The following is a 17,068-nucleotide window of genomic DNA, read 5'->3' on the forward strand; positions in this document are numbered from 1 at the left end:
TTCATTTTCTGTTATTCCTAAATTTCTACTAAACTTCTACTAGTGTCTCCACATTTTCTGTTATTAAGGTTGAAATTACATTATTTCTAACACTCCTCCTTAATTCAGCATTCATAACCCATTTCTTACACCTATCTTCATTCTCAAACTCTCAAACCTTTCTTTCTTCGAAGGTTTGGTTAGTGCATTTGCCAATTGATATTCTGAAGTGCAATAATTCAGCTTCACTCTTCCTTTGCTTACTTGATCTCTAATGTAGTGAAATCTAGTCTCTATGTGCTTACTTCTTCCATGAGCAACATGATTCAATGCCAAATTTATTGTCTATCATCAGTTGCACTCCAATCTCTGTTTTCAGCTTCAGTTCATCCATTAAAGTGTCTAACCACACAGCCTGACATGCACTCATGCTAGCTGCAATGTACTCAGCTTCACATGATGATGAGACAACAACATCCCGCTTCTTGGAACACCAACTCACAAGTGCATTGCCTAAGTGGAATAGATACCATGTTGTGTTTTTTCTATCTGATTTATCTCCAGACCAATCAACATCTGAAAACCCAGTTAATGTGCTTCTTCTACTGTCCAAATTGGTTGGATACAAGATTCCATACACAATTGTGCCTTTCAAATATCTAAGCACCCTTTTCACAGCAAGCAAGTGATTCTGTTTTGGATTCTACATGAATCTGCTAATCAATCCAACTCCATAAGCAATATCAGGCATTGAGTTACAAATGTATCTTAATAAAACTACCATTTGCCTAAACAATGTCTTCTTTACTGGTTGTTCTTCTTCTTCTTGACAAAGCACATTTCCAACCTCAACAGGTGTTGCTACTGGATTGCAATTCAACATATTAAATCTCTAGAGTACATGTGTTGTATATTTCTTTTGATACATTAACATACCAAGCTTGGTTCTTTTGAATTATATGCCTAGAAAATATGATAATTCTCCTAGATCTGTCATTTCAAATTCAGTTTGCATTTCCTGCTTGAATGCTAAGACTTTGTGTAGATCTTTACCAGTGATTAGGAGATCATCCATATAGAGGCATAGGATGAGTAGATCTTTTGCATCATTTCTTTTGACATATACACCATGTTCTGTTGTGCACTTTATGAATCCTAGCTGAAGTAGGAATGTATCTATTCTCCTATTCCATGCTCTTGGTGATTGTTTTATCCCATATAGAGCCTTATGCAATTTGTACACCTTTTCTTCTGCACAGGATGAGTAGATCTTCTACATCATTTCCTTTGACATATACACCATATTCTGTTGTGCACTTTGTGAATCCTAGCTGAAGTAGAAATGCATCTATTCTCCTATTTCATGCTCTTGGTGCTTGTTTTAGCCCATAGAGAGCCTTATCAATTTGTACACCTTTTCTTCTCTGCCTTTTTCTTCAAAGTCAGGTGGTTGTTTGACAAATACTTCCTTATCAATAGGACCATTCAAAAATGCAGATTTTACATCCATTTGTTGAATTGTCCATTCTTTTGAGCTTGCCATGACAATTACAAGCCTGACTGTTTCAATCCTAGCCACATGTGCAAAGACTTCATCATAATCGAGCCCTTTCTTTTGCAAAAATCCTTTTGCAACTAGTCTAGCTTTGTAATTTGAAACCTCGCCATTTGGACTTAGTTTGGTCTTGAATCCCCACTTTACATCTATGGCTTTCTTCCCTGCTAGTAGAGTAGTTAAGGTCCATGATTTGTTTCTTTCAATGGACCTCAACTCATCTTCCATAGCTTCAGTCCAATGTGTCTGCTCAAGTGCTTCCTCTAGGCTCAAAGGTTCCATCTCAGCTAACAGTGCCATGTGAACAAAGTCCCCTTCTGCAGTTATTGTAGAGTTAGAGAAAACTTCATAATCTCTGAATCTGGATGGTAATTATCTTGTTCTCTGAGATGTTGTAGCAATTGTATTAGGACGAGTCCCATCACCATTGTTTTGTATTGCCCTTTCTACATCATCATTTGACATCTCTTCGGTTTCATCAAGTTGCATCACAGTTTCCAGGCTAGAGTCATTTTTGTTCCAACTCCAACTCTGGTTTTCATCAATCTTTAGATTTCTGCAAATCATGAATTCCTGGCTTAGTGGATCAAACACTTTGTATGCCCCAGTGGAGTGGTAACCCAATAGTACAAGTTTCTCACCCCTGTCTTCTAGCTTCCTTCTTATTTGCTCAGGTATATGCTCATAACATATTGAGCCAAATACCTTAAAGTGACTCACATTTGGCTTAAGACCAGACCATGCTTCTTTAGGGGTCTTGTAGCCTAATTTCTTGGTAGGACTTCTATTGATTATGTAGGCTGCAGTTGATATAGCCTCAGCCAAGAATTCCTTTGACATATTCTTGGTTTTTAGCATGCTTCTGACCATGTTTAGAAGGGTTCTATTTTTTCTTTCTGCTACACCATTGTGTTGAGGTGTATAAGGGGATGTTATTTCATGATAGATCCCTTCTCTACTACAATACTATCTGAATTCAGTAGCGGTGTACTCACCTCCACCATCTGAGCTTAATTGTTTTAGTTTCAGCTCACTCTCCCTTTCTACGTGAGCCTTGAACCTTAGAAATTTGTCAAAAACCTCACTTTTCCTCTTCAGTGGATAGATCCATACCTTTCTGGTGTGGTCATCAATGAATGTTAGGAAGTACCTGTTTCCACCAATTGAATCTGCTTCAAAAGGTCCACACACATCAGTGTGGATCAATTCCAGAGGTTTTGTAGTTCTTGAGGGAATGCTTGATACAAAGGAGTTCCTAATTTGCTTGTTGGTTAGACATTATTCACACAATAATTCTGGTGCTTTGATATGAGGGAGTCCAATCAAATCTTCATTCTTGCTTAATTCTTCAAGACTTCTGAAATTCAGATGTCCATATCTTTGATGCCACAACCAAATGTCTTGATCTACAACTGCCTTGAGACACTTGTGATCACCAATTTGGATATGAATTTTAAAAGTCCTCTTTGATGAAAGAGGTGCCTTAAAAATCATTTGATTGTTTCTATCAAATACATTCAGCATCCCATTTTTCATCTCCATCATGTATCCTTTTTCAAGCAACTGTCCAAGACTCAACAAATTGTTTTTCATCTTTGGCACATAGAGATCACTCTTTATATGTAGGATTTCCTCCCATCCTTTCTTTGAATCAACACAGTACCAATTCCTTCAGCTGACACTGAACTCATATTAGAAATTTTGACTTTGCTTTTTGTTGTTTCATCAAGAGTTGTGAACCAATCTCTTCTTTCAGTCATATAATTTGAGCAACTTGTGTCCAAATACAAGAAATCAACATTCTTTGCCTTGTCTTGATTACTTCTGGTAGTTGCCATCAACAAGCAATGATCATCATCAGACTCATTGGATTTTCCCTCTTGATCTAATCCAACCTCATCTTCCTTCCCTCTTTACCATTTTGTAGCTTTGCATTCTGAGGCAAAGTGACCATATCCCCTGCAGTTGTAGCATTGCAATTTTTTATTATCAAGATACCTTCTGCCATCTGAATTTTTATAGAAATTCTTGATCTGCACTGGCTCTGTACCCCTTTTATCATAGTGTATTCAGAATTTCTTGATGAAGATACTTGCTCATTGTTTCTCCATCTATTATTCTGCATCTTCCCTATGCTTTTCTTATTCCTTTGAGCAGAGAATCTTTTGTTGAATCTTGCTTGTAGAGCATGTTCACCATTCTTATCAAGATTTATCTCTTTCAATCTTAACTAATGTGTTTCAAGTGAGCCTTGTAGCTCTTCAACCTTGTAGTCTTCAAGATTCTTTGACTCTTCAATGGCAACCACTATATGATCATATTTTGGGATCAATGTTCTAAGCACTTTCTCCACCACATTTTGCTCTTTGATATCTTCTCCACATGACCTCATCTGATTTGTTAAAGACAGAATCTTGGTCATGTATTCTGAGATTGTTTCACTTTTATCCATTGGGAGAAGCTCATATTGTCTACTAAGGTCTACAACTTTACTTTCTTGATTTTTGCAACACCTTCATAGCTCTTCTCCAAGCTTTCCCAAGCTTCCTTTGTTGTTGTAGTAGCAACAATTTTCTCAAAATTAGCACTATATACACATTTGTGAATGAGGAATAATGCTTTACAATCCCTCTTCTTTGCTTCTTTGTAGGTAGATCTTTGGGCTTCAATTGCATTCCCACATATCTCCTGATAACCATTCAGCACAGCCTCAAACACTTCCTGGAACCCAAAAATTGCTTTCATTTGGGTCCTCCATCTGTCAAAGTTCGTGCCATCAAGTATTGGCAAATTCATGGCAAATCTGTTGTTGTTTGTCATTGTATAGAACACCCTCTGTGCAACTTCTTCTTCTTGCTTAGCTGGTTCACCTAGAATCTGTCCACTTCGTATTTTCCTTCACAGGTCCACCTAGGATCATTATAATGCTCTTGATACCACTGTTGTGACATACACATAGTATGCGGGAAAAGAAAGAGGAAAAGATTGAAGAAGATTAAAAAAGAAGATGGTAGATTTTTTAGAGTAATGGTGGAAGAATGTGTATTTTCTGTTATTGATCAAAATGCAGAATAACAAACTTAAATAACACAAACTTCTACTGGTGGAAGTTTCTTTATTTTCTGTTATTCCCAAATTTCTACTAAAATTCTACTGGTGGAAGTCTCCACATTTTCTGTTATTAATGCTGAAATTACATTATTTCTCACACAAAATACACTAATTAATAGTTATTATTACCCTATCTCACATAATTTTTTATTACGTATTTTTATTTCCCAGTACCATGGTCTCACATAATTTTAATGTATTTTTAAAATACACTAATTAATAGTTATTATTACCGAATTTGAATACCATTTACTTATTTTCAGTTAAATATTTTAGTTGTGGAAGCATGCTCAAAATTATTACTTAGTATTTAATTCAGTTTACTTATTTTCATTTACGGGGGAGATTAAAAAATATGCACACAACTATTAAATTAGAACAAGCATTCAATTCCATAAGTTTATTTATTTTAAGTAGTTAAATTATTTTTGAATACATAGATTTTTTTAATAATTTATGGTTTTTTTACTTTTAGAATTTTCTACTTCATCTATACTTTCTAAAACAATTTGGATTTGGATTTGATTGTAATATTGGGCTCTGATGTAACTTTATTATCTATATTTTTCGATAACTTTAGTTTTTAACTTTCTATTGGCTATTGCCTATTAGTACATACATCTATTTATTAATCTAGTGTCAATTAACTCTCTAAAAACTTGTTTGTGTGACTCTCAATTTGTAGTTAGTACTTTAAGTGTCATACTAACAAGTTTGAAGAAGATTGATATTAATGTTAAATGCATATTTGTACATTGTTATCCTTTCACATTCCACATTTCCTAACACAATTGTTCTTAATCAAAATCTTGAATTGAGACTGGTCACAATGCTCAACGAAGCTCTCTCTACTAAACAAGGATGAGTTTTGAAGAACTAGAACTTGGGATTTATGGTTAAGCTAGAATGACTGATTTCATTAACTCAGTTGGTCTATATAATGATCTCTCGTCCATCATTTTTTCAAGGCAATCACCACAAGTCCACACCAACTTTATAGTAGTAGCTTTTTGCTTGTGTTTCTCTACTTCCATTTTTATATTTCAATTGGATATAAACTATCAATTTATAGTCCCATGCCAATCAACACAATAGTAAAGTGGGAGGACTAATTTCAAAACTAAAATTGCATAATTACTAGTTAAAGAAATAACTCTTGTGTCCTAAGATTGATAAAGTAACTATGTATTTAGTAAATGATTTAATATGTATACTCTGATAGTGTAAGTGTTTTCTACTCTCTTAGCAAATTATCCATCATTTATATATTACTCATCATTGACTCTCAAACAAAAATAATATAAATCAGTGGTGGATGACAGTGTAAAAAACTTTACACTATCAATACATAGATTTTAAACTCTAGTAAATTTGGAGAACTAATGTCAGAGTTAAACTACGTAGTAATAATCATACTAACCTTGTATAACAATACTCTTTTTGGTAATTCTCCCTCGGACATATTCTTTATCTCAAAAAATGTCTATCGAGATTTTAGAGATTGGTACTCCAATGATGTGTTTTTGACTGAAGTAGCATTGACTAATACTCATTGGTGTCATCCTGAGGTTGGTTGGGTGAAGCTAAGTGTTGATGACAGTTGTTTTATCAGTGATCATTCAATTGGAGGCAGATGAGTTATCCGTAATCATGATGGACATTGGTTATCCGGTTTTTCTACTAAGTTTGGAATTGGGTCTCCCATCCAAGCAGAGTTATTTGCTATGGGCTAGGATCTTCAATTGGCTTGGAACAAGGATCATAGTGCTACCATTCTAAAGAGTGATTGCCTTGAGGCAGTCCAAATGGTTTTTGAGAAAATTCAGACTTGCCTTCACCATCTAGGACAAGTATTTCATAATATCTCCAAGTTGCTTAGCAAGAGTGCGTGTACAACATACCTTCATGAAGATAAACATATCATCTGATTGCTTAGCTAAATTTAGTTTGAGTCAGAATGTCTCTTCAATTTCTTGGGACACGCCACCTACAAGAGCGCTCCGCATCTTTCAAATAGACATTTCCTCCATCTTTTAGTTTTTGTTTCTTTTCTTTCCTATGTACCAAAACAATACTGATTGTGTATAAATTTGATACATTGTCATTGTATCATTTATCTTTAATTAGTATTGACTTTTAAAAAAATAATACAAAATAATGGATTATACACTTAGTATGTATAAATATTTTAGTGACCCGTGCATATACACTCAATTAGTACCTACTCCGGGACGAACTGAGATCCTCTGTCCCCAAATGTTCATATACCTATATTATAGCCCAATCAAATTCTATTAAATAACATAAAAAATAATTTTTAATTTTTTTGTTTTTATGTGTTAACTTTTAATGAGCTTGGAACACACATGGACATACAAAATGGAACAAGTGATCTGCTTTTCTACTCTACATGATGCATCTGTCATTTTACAATAATATCATCCTCATCCTTCTCTTTCTCTCTCTCTGATTTTCTCTGTTCTGTTGTGTATCAGATATCTCATATTTCTTCACTTTCCACCGTCACTGCAACAATAATCCATAACAACCCATTCTCTTTGGACCCAACCCACTCCATTTTAGAATCACCCAACCAATTTTATTTTAACCATTTCTTTTTTTGTTAACAAAATTGGAGCCTCACACTCCACAACTGAACTTCAAGTTCTTGTTTACTGGGGTACCTTTCTTATATGCTTCATTTCATTTATACTGACCATTTTCAATTATTTTTTTGTTTCACGTGTTTTACATTTTGGTTTGTATTTGTACACTATATGTTTGATTATTTGCCTTAGTGGGTTGCTAGAGTACACATGCTGGAATGTGTGCTTTTGGTTTTTTAATTGTAGGGGTATATATATAAAATTCTAGAAATTGTGGGTTATTATGCTGTTTGTTGTAACATTTTTTTCATGACTTACAATTACTTTGAATAAATGGAATTGTTGAAGGCTTGAAGGTTATGCTTATTTTGAAATTTTTTTGTCCTTTTTTTTATTTTGGTGCAGAAAGATGGCTTTTGGAGTTGTGAGATTTTGTATTAATCATACCCCTTTCTGATGATTGCTTTATGGCTGTTGCATGTTTGTGCCTATCATGATGTTTATATGTTGAGTGGTGTTAACTTGTTATTGATATTGAGGTTGCTGGCTGAAATGCAGAACGAGAACGGTGCACATAATATGAGCATGTTTGTTTCCATTGCCTCTCATTTGCAATTTGGATTCACCTTCCCGACATATATCCGCAGGTTATGATTTATGACTCGTGAGAAACTCAATGTGTCAAAGGATCCGAGCCTGCTTTATTCCAGTGCATCCTTGAGTTTGTGATTTTCTCCAGAAAGCGATTACTAGTCTCCCTCTAACAATAATGGAAGCAGCGAAAGTTCTTTCACACTCGAAGACGGTCCCTTTTGGTTTCTCTATCGTGGGAAACAATGTCTCTCTGAGACCTTTAAACAAACATTTTCATGCTGATGCGCGAACTAACAATTACCAATTTCACCCAAGATCCAAGCGCATTTGTTTTCAATTGAGTTGCTCCTATGGCAACTCTTTTTCAACCTTACTGAAACCATGGAAAAAGGCTGATTTTCTACCTCCGAGATGCTCAATTTCCAGTGAAGCCAGCACAAAATCTCCTAATCTAATCATAAATCACTTCAGAAATCTATCACTTGATTCAATTAAAGCTACTCTTTTGCAGGTGACCCCTATTGATATTGTGAAGTGGTCTGGGATATTAGCCATCATAACTACAGCCACAAAATGGACTATGAATATGCTCGTCAGTCCTTTCTTCTGGATGTATTTTAGCTGGACTTGGTTGTTCTGGCCATGGACGGTGGCCATAGTGCTTGCAGTTTATGGGTTATATTGCTTTCGGAAACATCTGCTTGGTGAGGCAAACATATTTGAGCAGTTAACAGTTGTCACATCAGTATTTACATGGCTCACACTTGTTCCGCCAGGTCATTTCAATGGCTACCTTGAAGGCTGGCCTTTGGTTTTCTTTTTTGTGTATCATTACTTCTTTTTCTTAAATGTTAGTGTTCGAAAGCGGTTATATGGAGATTATTATGCTCGACCTCATGACCCTAAGTGGGATGTCAATTCACCTGTGTGGTCTCGCCTTTTGTTCAGCGCAGGAGTCATGGTTGGCCATTGGCTTGCAGCCTTTGAAGGGCCAGAACTTCACCGCATACCAGGTGGGTGGAACAATCTCGGAATATGGGCTTTAATTATTTTAAGTGTGCTGATGCAGTATAATGCCACATTGTATCTGGCTAAGTATTCAGAAAATGTAGTTGTGCCAAGTGCTGTAGTGCAATTCGGACCTTATCGCTGGGTCAGGCATCCGATATATTCTTCGACTATGCTTTTGTTTGCAACATACTGCATTGCGCTTCGAGCACCTTTGAGTCTGCTATTTCTTGTAGTGGTTTGTTGTTTGTATTATAAGCAGAAGGCAGAGATGGAGGAGGCTTTGATGGTTGAGAGTTTTGGGGAGAGTTACACAGAATATGCAAACAAAGTTAAGAGCAAACTTATTCCTTTTATTTATTAGTTGGCCTGCAGAAATGTATTTGTCAGCCATCAAATTCTGATTGGTTTGTCAGGTTTAAGCAAACGAATATCTCACCTTTAAATCCAAGAAATTTTGTATGTCTTTCTATACTCTTTTCTTTGTTATCTGCATTGTGCTTAACTTTTTAACTTTAATCGTCTCGAATCAGCACATTTGATGATTTCCTTTTGAATATTTAGGTTTTCATTAATGTTTACTAGCACTTAGTGTGGATGATTTACTGTGTTTTGTTCAGCACTTCTAAACACCAGCTATGCAATTCTCTCATCTATATTGAGTCGTGTCTTCCATTGGTGCTTAGTTTACTAATTCATAGGAATTAGAAACAATGTTCTTATGCTATAAAACTGCTTTCTGCCTCGTGCTTAAATTTGAATTCCCTCCCACTTTCATTTGTCTGTTGCACACACACAAAGCAATCATGTTTACTTTTTTATGACCTATGATGCCTTTGCTATTGATATAGATCTTGCTTATAAATGATGTGTAACAATATAGAGGGATCTTTTTAGAGAAAAGAATGTATATACTGACAGTCTAAGAGTTTTATACATTGCTACTGCATTATCCACCATTCATATTATATCATTGATTCTTCAGAAAAAGTAATACAAATGAATGATAGATGATGCAGTGACAGTATATAAATCTTTACGCTGACATTGCATAGATATTCATCTTTTTATCATAAATGAATGTCTTTTATGTGCATATAAGGGTACTGAATGAATGAGTTGAATCATGCTATAATCTATAACACCTTTTGTCACATTAGAGAAATATAATTGTTAATGTTGATTCCAACACTTGCTATTAATATGCTTTTAGTGATATATAATGGTTAAGTTTTAATTTTCTTGTCTCTTTAACACAAATAATTGAAATGTTTTTTTGAAGTGGTAAATAAAAATAAATGATCATAAATTTTTCAACCCTTTAGTACCATTTTAAAGTCACTGATATTAAACCAAAAAACTTGTATCTCCAGCTTATGCTAGCTAATGCTTCATGGTGTTAAACATGTTAAAGGGTAGAGATGATGTTTAAAATTGTAACAATCTGTTTGCAATTCAGAAGGTGAGGTGTCTTTAAGGTAGAACATGTATTTGATTTCTAGATAAACTATGTGGGGTGTATTATTCACCTGTCCATACTAGTGTGCTGAGTGTTCTTATCCATACTAGTTCATAACTGTTCTTACTCCATTTAACTTGTTCAGTCCATTACTAATTGTTTAATTGCTAATGCCAGCTCCTGCTTCATTCAACTAGAGATGAGGTTTAAACTTGTTATAGTTAGCTATTTAGCCATTTGCAATTCAAATTGTGAATTGAGTCTATAAGAGAGAAACCATGTATTTGATTAGTAGATAAATCTTATAGGACATACTTATCCTAGAGTGGAGTGTGTTCATCCATATTAAGGTCCATAACCATCCTAACTCCACTTAATTGTTGAGTGAATTACTTATTGTAGTTTGATTGATAGGTGTTAGATATGCTATGAGGTTTAGAATTCCAATCATTATTTAACTATTTGCAATTCAAATGGTTTAACAATGGGGATCTTAGATTGAGAAAAATGTTTCTTTAAAATGAATTTGTCTCTAAAATCTAAAGTGACTGAGTAATGTTGTGACACCATTGATTTAACCTAAAGTGCATTGTGAATTTGTGATCTTAACAAACTAAAATTTTATGCATTGTCAATTTCATTCAATTGAGTTCACTAGGTGTTGTTATTTATTACATTATACTTCATTTATTGATTTATTATAATCTTTTTTCTTTTATTTCTTAGCCATTGGTCATAAGATAATCTCAACAGCAAAACTGTTTAACTCAATCCAATATACAACATAGATGTATTTTTTAAGAGTGTTTATTTATTTTGTCAATATTTAACCCATACTTTTAAACGGGTTGAACATAGGTCCAGGCATAGAACTAATTTTGTACAATAAGTTTCACAACAAAGTTCCTAACATCCTTATATTTATATATATGTATATATATAATATAAAGAATGAGAGGAAATCAAGAAGCAAAAAAGTGTGGAGCAGTAAAGTTGGTCAAATAAATAACCAACCCATAAAACGATATAGGATTGGGAATGGAAAACATATTCTAAGAACAATAAAAAAGACTTTGAAGCTTACAAGTTACAACCAAAAAACTTTTATTTATTTTATTTTTGCTCCTTTGTAGGTGTACTACCTGTTTCTGTGAACTAAAATCTGTGTCTAAAGTAAAAGACAAGGAGAGTGAGGAGAAAGGTAAGACCAAAAACCAAAGAACACTTACACACTTCACCTATTGTCCACACCCATCCACCTATCACAACATACCCCAACAACATACAAAACAAACTCAACAATCTTTGTCAAGTTCAAAAAAAATCTTTCTAGAGATATTATAGTCATAAGATACTGTAGTTGTTGTATTTGATGGTGAAAAAGAACCTAAGGACAACATCTTCTGTTTGTTGTTATTACTATCCACCAATGTTCCAGCAGAACCATCCATATCTTCACACTAAACAATGCTATCCAAAATTGCATTGAAATTAAAATCACCAGCACCAGGTTCTGTGTTGAACAAAAAATCAATATCATCCTCAAAGCCTTTACCATCAAACATGCTTAAAAGATCCTCTTTTTCACAAAAACCCAAGTCTATGTCTTGAAACTGAGACAAATTAGTATCCATGAAGTTCCATGGCATGTCCTGCTCAAAAACATGGTCCATAGGAATAACTTGTGAAGATTCCTCACTTAGAACAACATTGGTGTATTGAATTTGTTGTGGTTCCTTGTCTACAATTTCTGGTTGAGGTTGTGGTGTGTTTTTCTGTTCAACTTCTTCAGAATCAATTGATGTAGGAGCTGTTTGTGTTTGTGTTTCAGCTTCTTGGGATGGCTCATTATTCATCTTTATTTTATCAATGTAGTTGCTTATGTCAAAATTTGTCACAGCATTGAGTCCTCTGTGTTCTATTGCTGCCATATCATATGCTATAGCTGCTTCCTCTTGAGTTTCTTCAAATTTCAAACCCATCAAAGAAAAAATAAGATCCAAGATTTGCAATAAAAAAGTTAATCCATGAAAAAATAAAATTTTCAAAAAAAGTTAACTTTATGTGAAAAAATCACATACGCATTAATTTAGTGATATAAGATACCGTTACATCTCTATAATGACCAAATTGTTAAGGATTCTTGGGAGCTACACTTCACACTTATTGGAAGCGACAACATAGATCGCGAAAAAGATTAATTCCAACATAAAAGCTAAGGGAATATTGTTGATAGTAAGAAAAAAGTACTCAATGGGGTTTTAGTTAGAATTGGTAGTATCCTGTGTCCTGATTCCTGATCTAATTTTATAAAAGTGAAAGCTAAAATTAATTACTTTTTTTTTTAACTTTTCTCCTGCCAAATTATGATATTTAATCTGCCTCTTGCAAACTTAATAAATAATTACTTTTGACCGACATGTTTGCAGGAGAATATGGAGACTGCATGAAGTCACATCATGATTCATGAACAAGTACAAAGTCAAGGATCTGATGTACCCTCCAACATGCTTGCATATTTTAGGGCTCTAATTGTTAGATTGGACTGTGCCAGCTAATTATGCAAGTAAGATAGCTACTAAGGAATACAACAACAACCACATAGTTTAGACAAAAAATTATTTTATAAGCTTTGTAGAAAATAATATTTAAGTTAAAGATAGGACAAACATTTTTCTTTCTGTCTAATATGCAAATATATAAATAGTGGGCCAAATAAGTAAATTGATCCTCTTATATCCTGTTTTCCATTTGATTTTGTGTCCTAAATGACAAGATTTTCCTCGAACTCTTAAACTTTAACAAAAAATCACAATTTTAGCATCGGGATGAAAAGATTAACAAATGAGTTTTAAGCTGCAAAATATAAGGAAAAAACTTTATAAGACCAATTTAAATATAGAAAATAAGCCAATGACAAAGTTGTAATACTAGGGCACAAATCTAGTCATTAAACTATTTTATTAAAACCAAAAATACATTAGATTGTCAGATAGGCTAAAAAGTTAAAGTTTTGATTTTTGAAAGACATATTTATTGAGAGAAGTAATCATACACCTCAAAAAAAAATAGCTTCTAATCCATATAATAATGGATATATTTAGCTATACAAAACATATATGAATAAAATAAAGTTTACCATATATTTTGGAATATTGAGAGAAGTAATCATACACCTAAAAAAAATAGCTTCTAATCCATATAATAATGGATATATTTAGCTATACAAAACATATATGAATAAAATAAAGTTTATCATATATTTTGGAATAAATTAGAATTTCTGAATATGAGTATCAAAACAGCAAGTGGTCATCACTTTGAACAAAATAAATATAAATCTTCCATACCAATTTTTTTTTATGCCTCTATATTAACTAAATGATGTTTTGTCAAATACCTAAATATTTTAGTATGATAATTAATGAGAAATTAAATAAAGTGTATTATTTATTATTAAGCAAAATTTTATTTAGTTGATACAAAGACATAGAAAACTTTTAGTATAAAAGATTTCAGTTTCAATGACTCATCAAAAAGGGAAGAGAGGGAAGGCACGTGACATGCTGCTTAGTGCTTAAAAATGTAAATTTCCTTAATATTCTCATATATACTTATGTGATCCACATCATGTGTCAGCACAAAATCATATAATATGGAGTTAGGGAACAATAGTAATATACTCACTACTCCTACAAAGATCACAACTCAATCTATATCATTAGTTATTATCACTTCAGTTTTCTTAGCTGTATGGTGCTATCTTCTAGAAACAAATTTAAAAGGAAATTATTTAAAAACAATTAATTGCTTTAATTAAAAATATATATAAATAATGACAGCTATAATCCAGCGTGTGGTATATATGGAATTGTTTTAATTTAAAGTGATATTGAAAAACTGAGTTGAGTTACAAAAAAATATTAATGATTTTTAGTTATAATTGAACCAGAGCATGTACATAGTGTCTACTTGAATATATCTAAATGTTGATACAAAAAATACTTTAGTGTTTATCTTTATTTAGTCAATAACCATGGTAAATTTTCTATTTAAAATGGGAAAGAGTTTTAGGAAAATAAATGGAAGTGGGTACTTACTATATGTCCCTAAGTAAAGGTATTTGTTACCACATACTCTCCCAATTCGAGCCTCCCAACGGCCATTATGGTGATGCCTATTCAAACCAAAAACAAATTGTGTCAACACCCCCATTAATTATTCTATTAAGGAAATGGTAAGTGTAACATCTACTCATTGACATGTAAATATTTACATATAATTAGTAAATCATTCACTATTTATTTGTATTACTTTTTTCTTTGTTACAATAGTTAACGATGATTGAAAAAATTGATCATACCATAACATTTATGTAAAAAATCTTATAATTTTTTTCCTCATAATAAATGACAACAGTCACAACGCACATGATATGTAGTTATGTACACATACTAAAAGTAATGAAAATTTTATTGAAATTAAAAATTTGAAGTAAAAAAATGTAATAAAATAATTTGAATGTCGCTAACCTTGCTACCCCACGATACTTAGAAACACCTCTAGAAAAGCCACTACTTTGACGCCTTAAATTAGCCAAGAATTCTTCTCTTGTGATCTTGTTCATTTCCTCAAGGTCCTTGCTATATGTTTCAATCTGCAATGTTCACTCATAATTAATTAAAAAATGATTCTAATTAAATATTGATATATATTATTATTATTATTATAACGGGTGTGTATATATAAATATAAAAATAAATTAATATACCGGGAAATTTAAAGTTGCAGCATTTCCCCAATACTTAAGGGCTGCAAGATCATAGGTATGGGCTGCAGCATCTTCACTATCATATGCTCCTATATGGAAAATAAAATAAATTACTGTCAACTTTGATTGAATTAATTTTTTGGATGTATTAATTTGATCGCAAAATAAAAAATAAAATTCAAAACTAGCCATTTAATGAGGATGAGTGTGTTGGTTAAAATATTTAAATACTTCCCAAAGTTAGTCATAAAATAATAACAAAAAAAACTAATTTAACTTATATTCAATATATCATTTCTAGAGTTTAACATGTATGTACACAGTCAATATACATCATGTTAGTATTAATTATATTAATGGTCAATACTGATTAAATTTTAACGATGATTTAAAAAATACTTATTAAATTTGAAGGATGAATGATTTATAAAATTATATTAAGGGTCAAAATTATATCATAATTACTAATTAATAATTTAGAAAATTGTAAAGTTGACAAGGATAGTGTGAGATCCAAGTGTAAGAGAAGAGACGTACCCAAATAAACTAAAGCAGTCCCCAAAGTGTAAGTGAAAGTTGCAATGACAGAGATAATGAGGAATAAAAACAAGGTCAGAATATATAATAATCACCATTAGAAAAATAAACACAAAGAATAATTAAAATTTAATCAAAATAAATAAATTTCCTTAATTTAATCAAAATTTCTCATCCACACAAAGAAAATTACCTTGTCTACCCTTCTTGTTCTGAATGCTGTTCCAAGAACTCTTATCCCATAGGTGAGCTTCAAACCTTCCAGTCCATCTATGCCTATTCATCACAAAAATAATTAACACACTTACAATTAAGGAATGAGTATCCTCTCCGGTACCGGAGAGAAACTCCTGTTTCTCGGTTTATTTTATTTTTTGTAGTACTTGCTTCTTTGGTAGCAAAGACAATCCTTATTCAAAATTAAGGAGAATGCAAATTGAAGTGGAAAAGAAGTGACACATACCTTGTAACTCCTCTATAAATGGAACTTCTTCTGCCAGTGGTTTGGTTCTGATTATTACATTGTTGTGACTTAACATTACTTCTTGGTTGCTTAGGCCTTCTTTTTTCAATGGGAGTTTCAAACCCAACATTACAAGATGAAGATGATGAACATGAAGATGCATGAGACCTCTTCATTTTAGGCCTCACTCTCTATGCCAACACACACCCTTTTGGCCAAAAACAAAAACCAATTCAGATGTGAATGAAATAATGAATTAGACCAAAAAAAAATAACCCTCTTTGTATTTGAAGCAAAGTAGTATATATATAATTTGGTTAGCTAAAGTGGTTTACCAAAACATAGAGAAAGAGAGACAGGAGAAAAAATGAAAGGGAATTGGGTGAGATATAATAGGAACACAAATATTTAAATAATAAGGAAAATGGGTTATAACTTATAACCTTAGGTTGAAATTTAACTAGTTTAATTAACCATAGGTTAATGAAATATGCTTCAAATTTGAGCAACACTTGTCAATGTGGTGCAGACCATGTTACCAATGAGGTTCTTGTATTCTAAGCTGGCTTTCCTATCATAACCCCTTTTTTGTCAGCATTTTAAATAAAATAAACAAGAAAACTTGAAAACACACATGTCTTATACTGCATTGTATTGTAAATGTGCATGCATGTCAGTTACATTGAGTTTGTTTCAGAAATATACAAGTTTGAAGAAGAAATGTGAGAAGAGGATATGTGACTTAACCTCAAATAACTGGGAATGTTATGCAGAGCTATTGGAATGAACTACATAATGTCAGAAAATAAATAGTCACAGAGACTATGCTAGAAGAGAAAACTCTTCACAGTTCATTTTTTATAGGATTTTTACCTTGTTTATAATTTTTCTGAGTATAATAAAACATGTCAAATTTGTTGTGCAATTTACAAGACTGGGAATAGGCTAATAGAGATTGTATGGGGTAATTTATATCTCATTTTAT

At 32.7% G+C, this 17,068-nt stretch overlaps 3 protein-coding genes across 4 annotated transcripts in view; 2 read left to right on the forward strand and 1 right to left on the reverse strand.

The window, feature by feature from the left end:
- The window catches only part of LOC109355022 (serrate RNA effector molecule-like), a 25,592-nt gene extending 16,204 nt beyond the window's left edge, over nucleotides 1–9,388 (forward strand). Inside the window, exon 13 of the mRNA XM_019597919.1 lies at nucleotides 9,270–9,388. The gene's annotated coding sequence lies outside the window, so the exon portion shown is untranslated. The remainder of the gene's footprint in view (nucleotides 1–9,269) is intronic.
- On the forward strand, nucleotides 7,039–12,842 carry LOC109355023. Of its 2 annotated transcripts, XR_002108618.1 has the most exons (3): nucleotides 7,039–7,325; nucleotides 7,810–9,312; nucleotides 12,742–12,842. XR_002108618.1 is itself a non-coding variant. In XM_019597922.1 (2 exons), exon 2 carries the CDS (start codon nucleotides 8,021–8,023, stop codon nucleotides 9,215–9,217), a length of 1,197 nt encoding a protein of 398 aa, XP_019453467.1. In that variant the 5' UTR covers nucleotides 7,039–7,325; nucleotides 7,810–8,020; the 3' UTR covers nucleotides 9,218–9,543. The 2 variants fall into 2 exon arrangements, 1 of the variants encoding a protein (XP_019453467.1); XM_019597922.1 differs by lacking the exon at nucleotides 12,742–12,842 and having other exon boundaries at nucleotides 7,810–9,543.
- LOC109355024 (ethylene-responsive transcription factor WRI1-like) lies at nucleotides 11,400–16,679 on the reverse strand. Its single transcript, XM_019597924.1, has 7 exons — nucleotides 16,084–16,679; nucleotides 15,814–15,896; nucleotides 15,621–15,629; nucleotides 15,084–15,172; nucleotides 14,845–14,969; nucleotides 14,413–14,489; nucleotides 11,400–12,275 (listed from the first exon to the last, which is right to left on the reverse strand). The coding sequence occupies exons 1-7, from the start codon at nucleotides 16,257–16,259 to the stop codon at nucleotides 11,773–11,775; spliced, it is 1,062 nt and encodes a 353-aa protein (XP_019453469.1). The 5' UTR covers nucleotides 16,260–16,679; the 3' UTR covers nucleotides 11,400–11,772.

The sequence above is a fragment of the Lupinus angustifolius genome, chromosome LG08 (assembly GCF_001865875.1).
Source record: "Lupinus angustifolius cultivar Tanjil chromosome LG08, LupAngTanjil_v1.0, whole genome shotgun sequence".
Taxonomy (NCBI): Eukaryota; Viridiplantae; Streptophyta; class Magnoliopsida; order Fabales; family Fabaceae; genus Lupinus; species Lupinus angustifolius.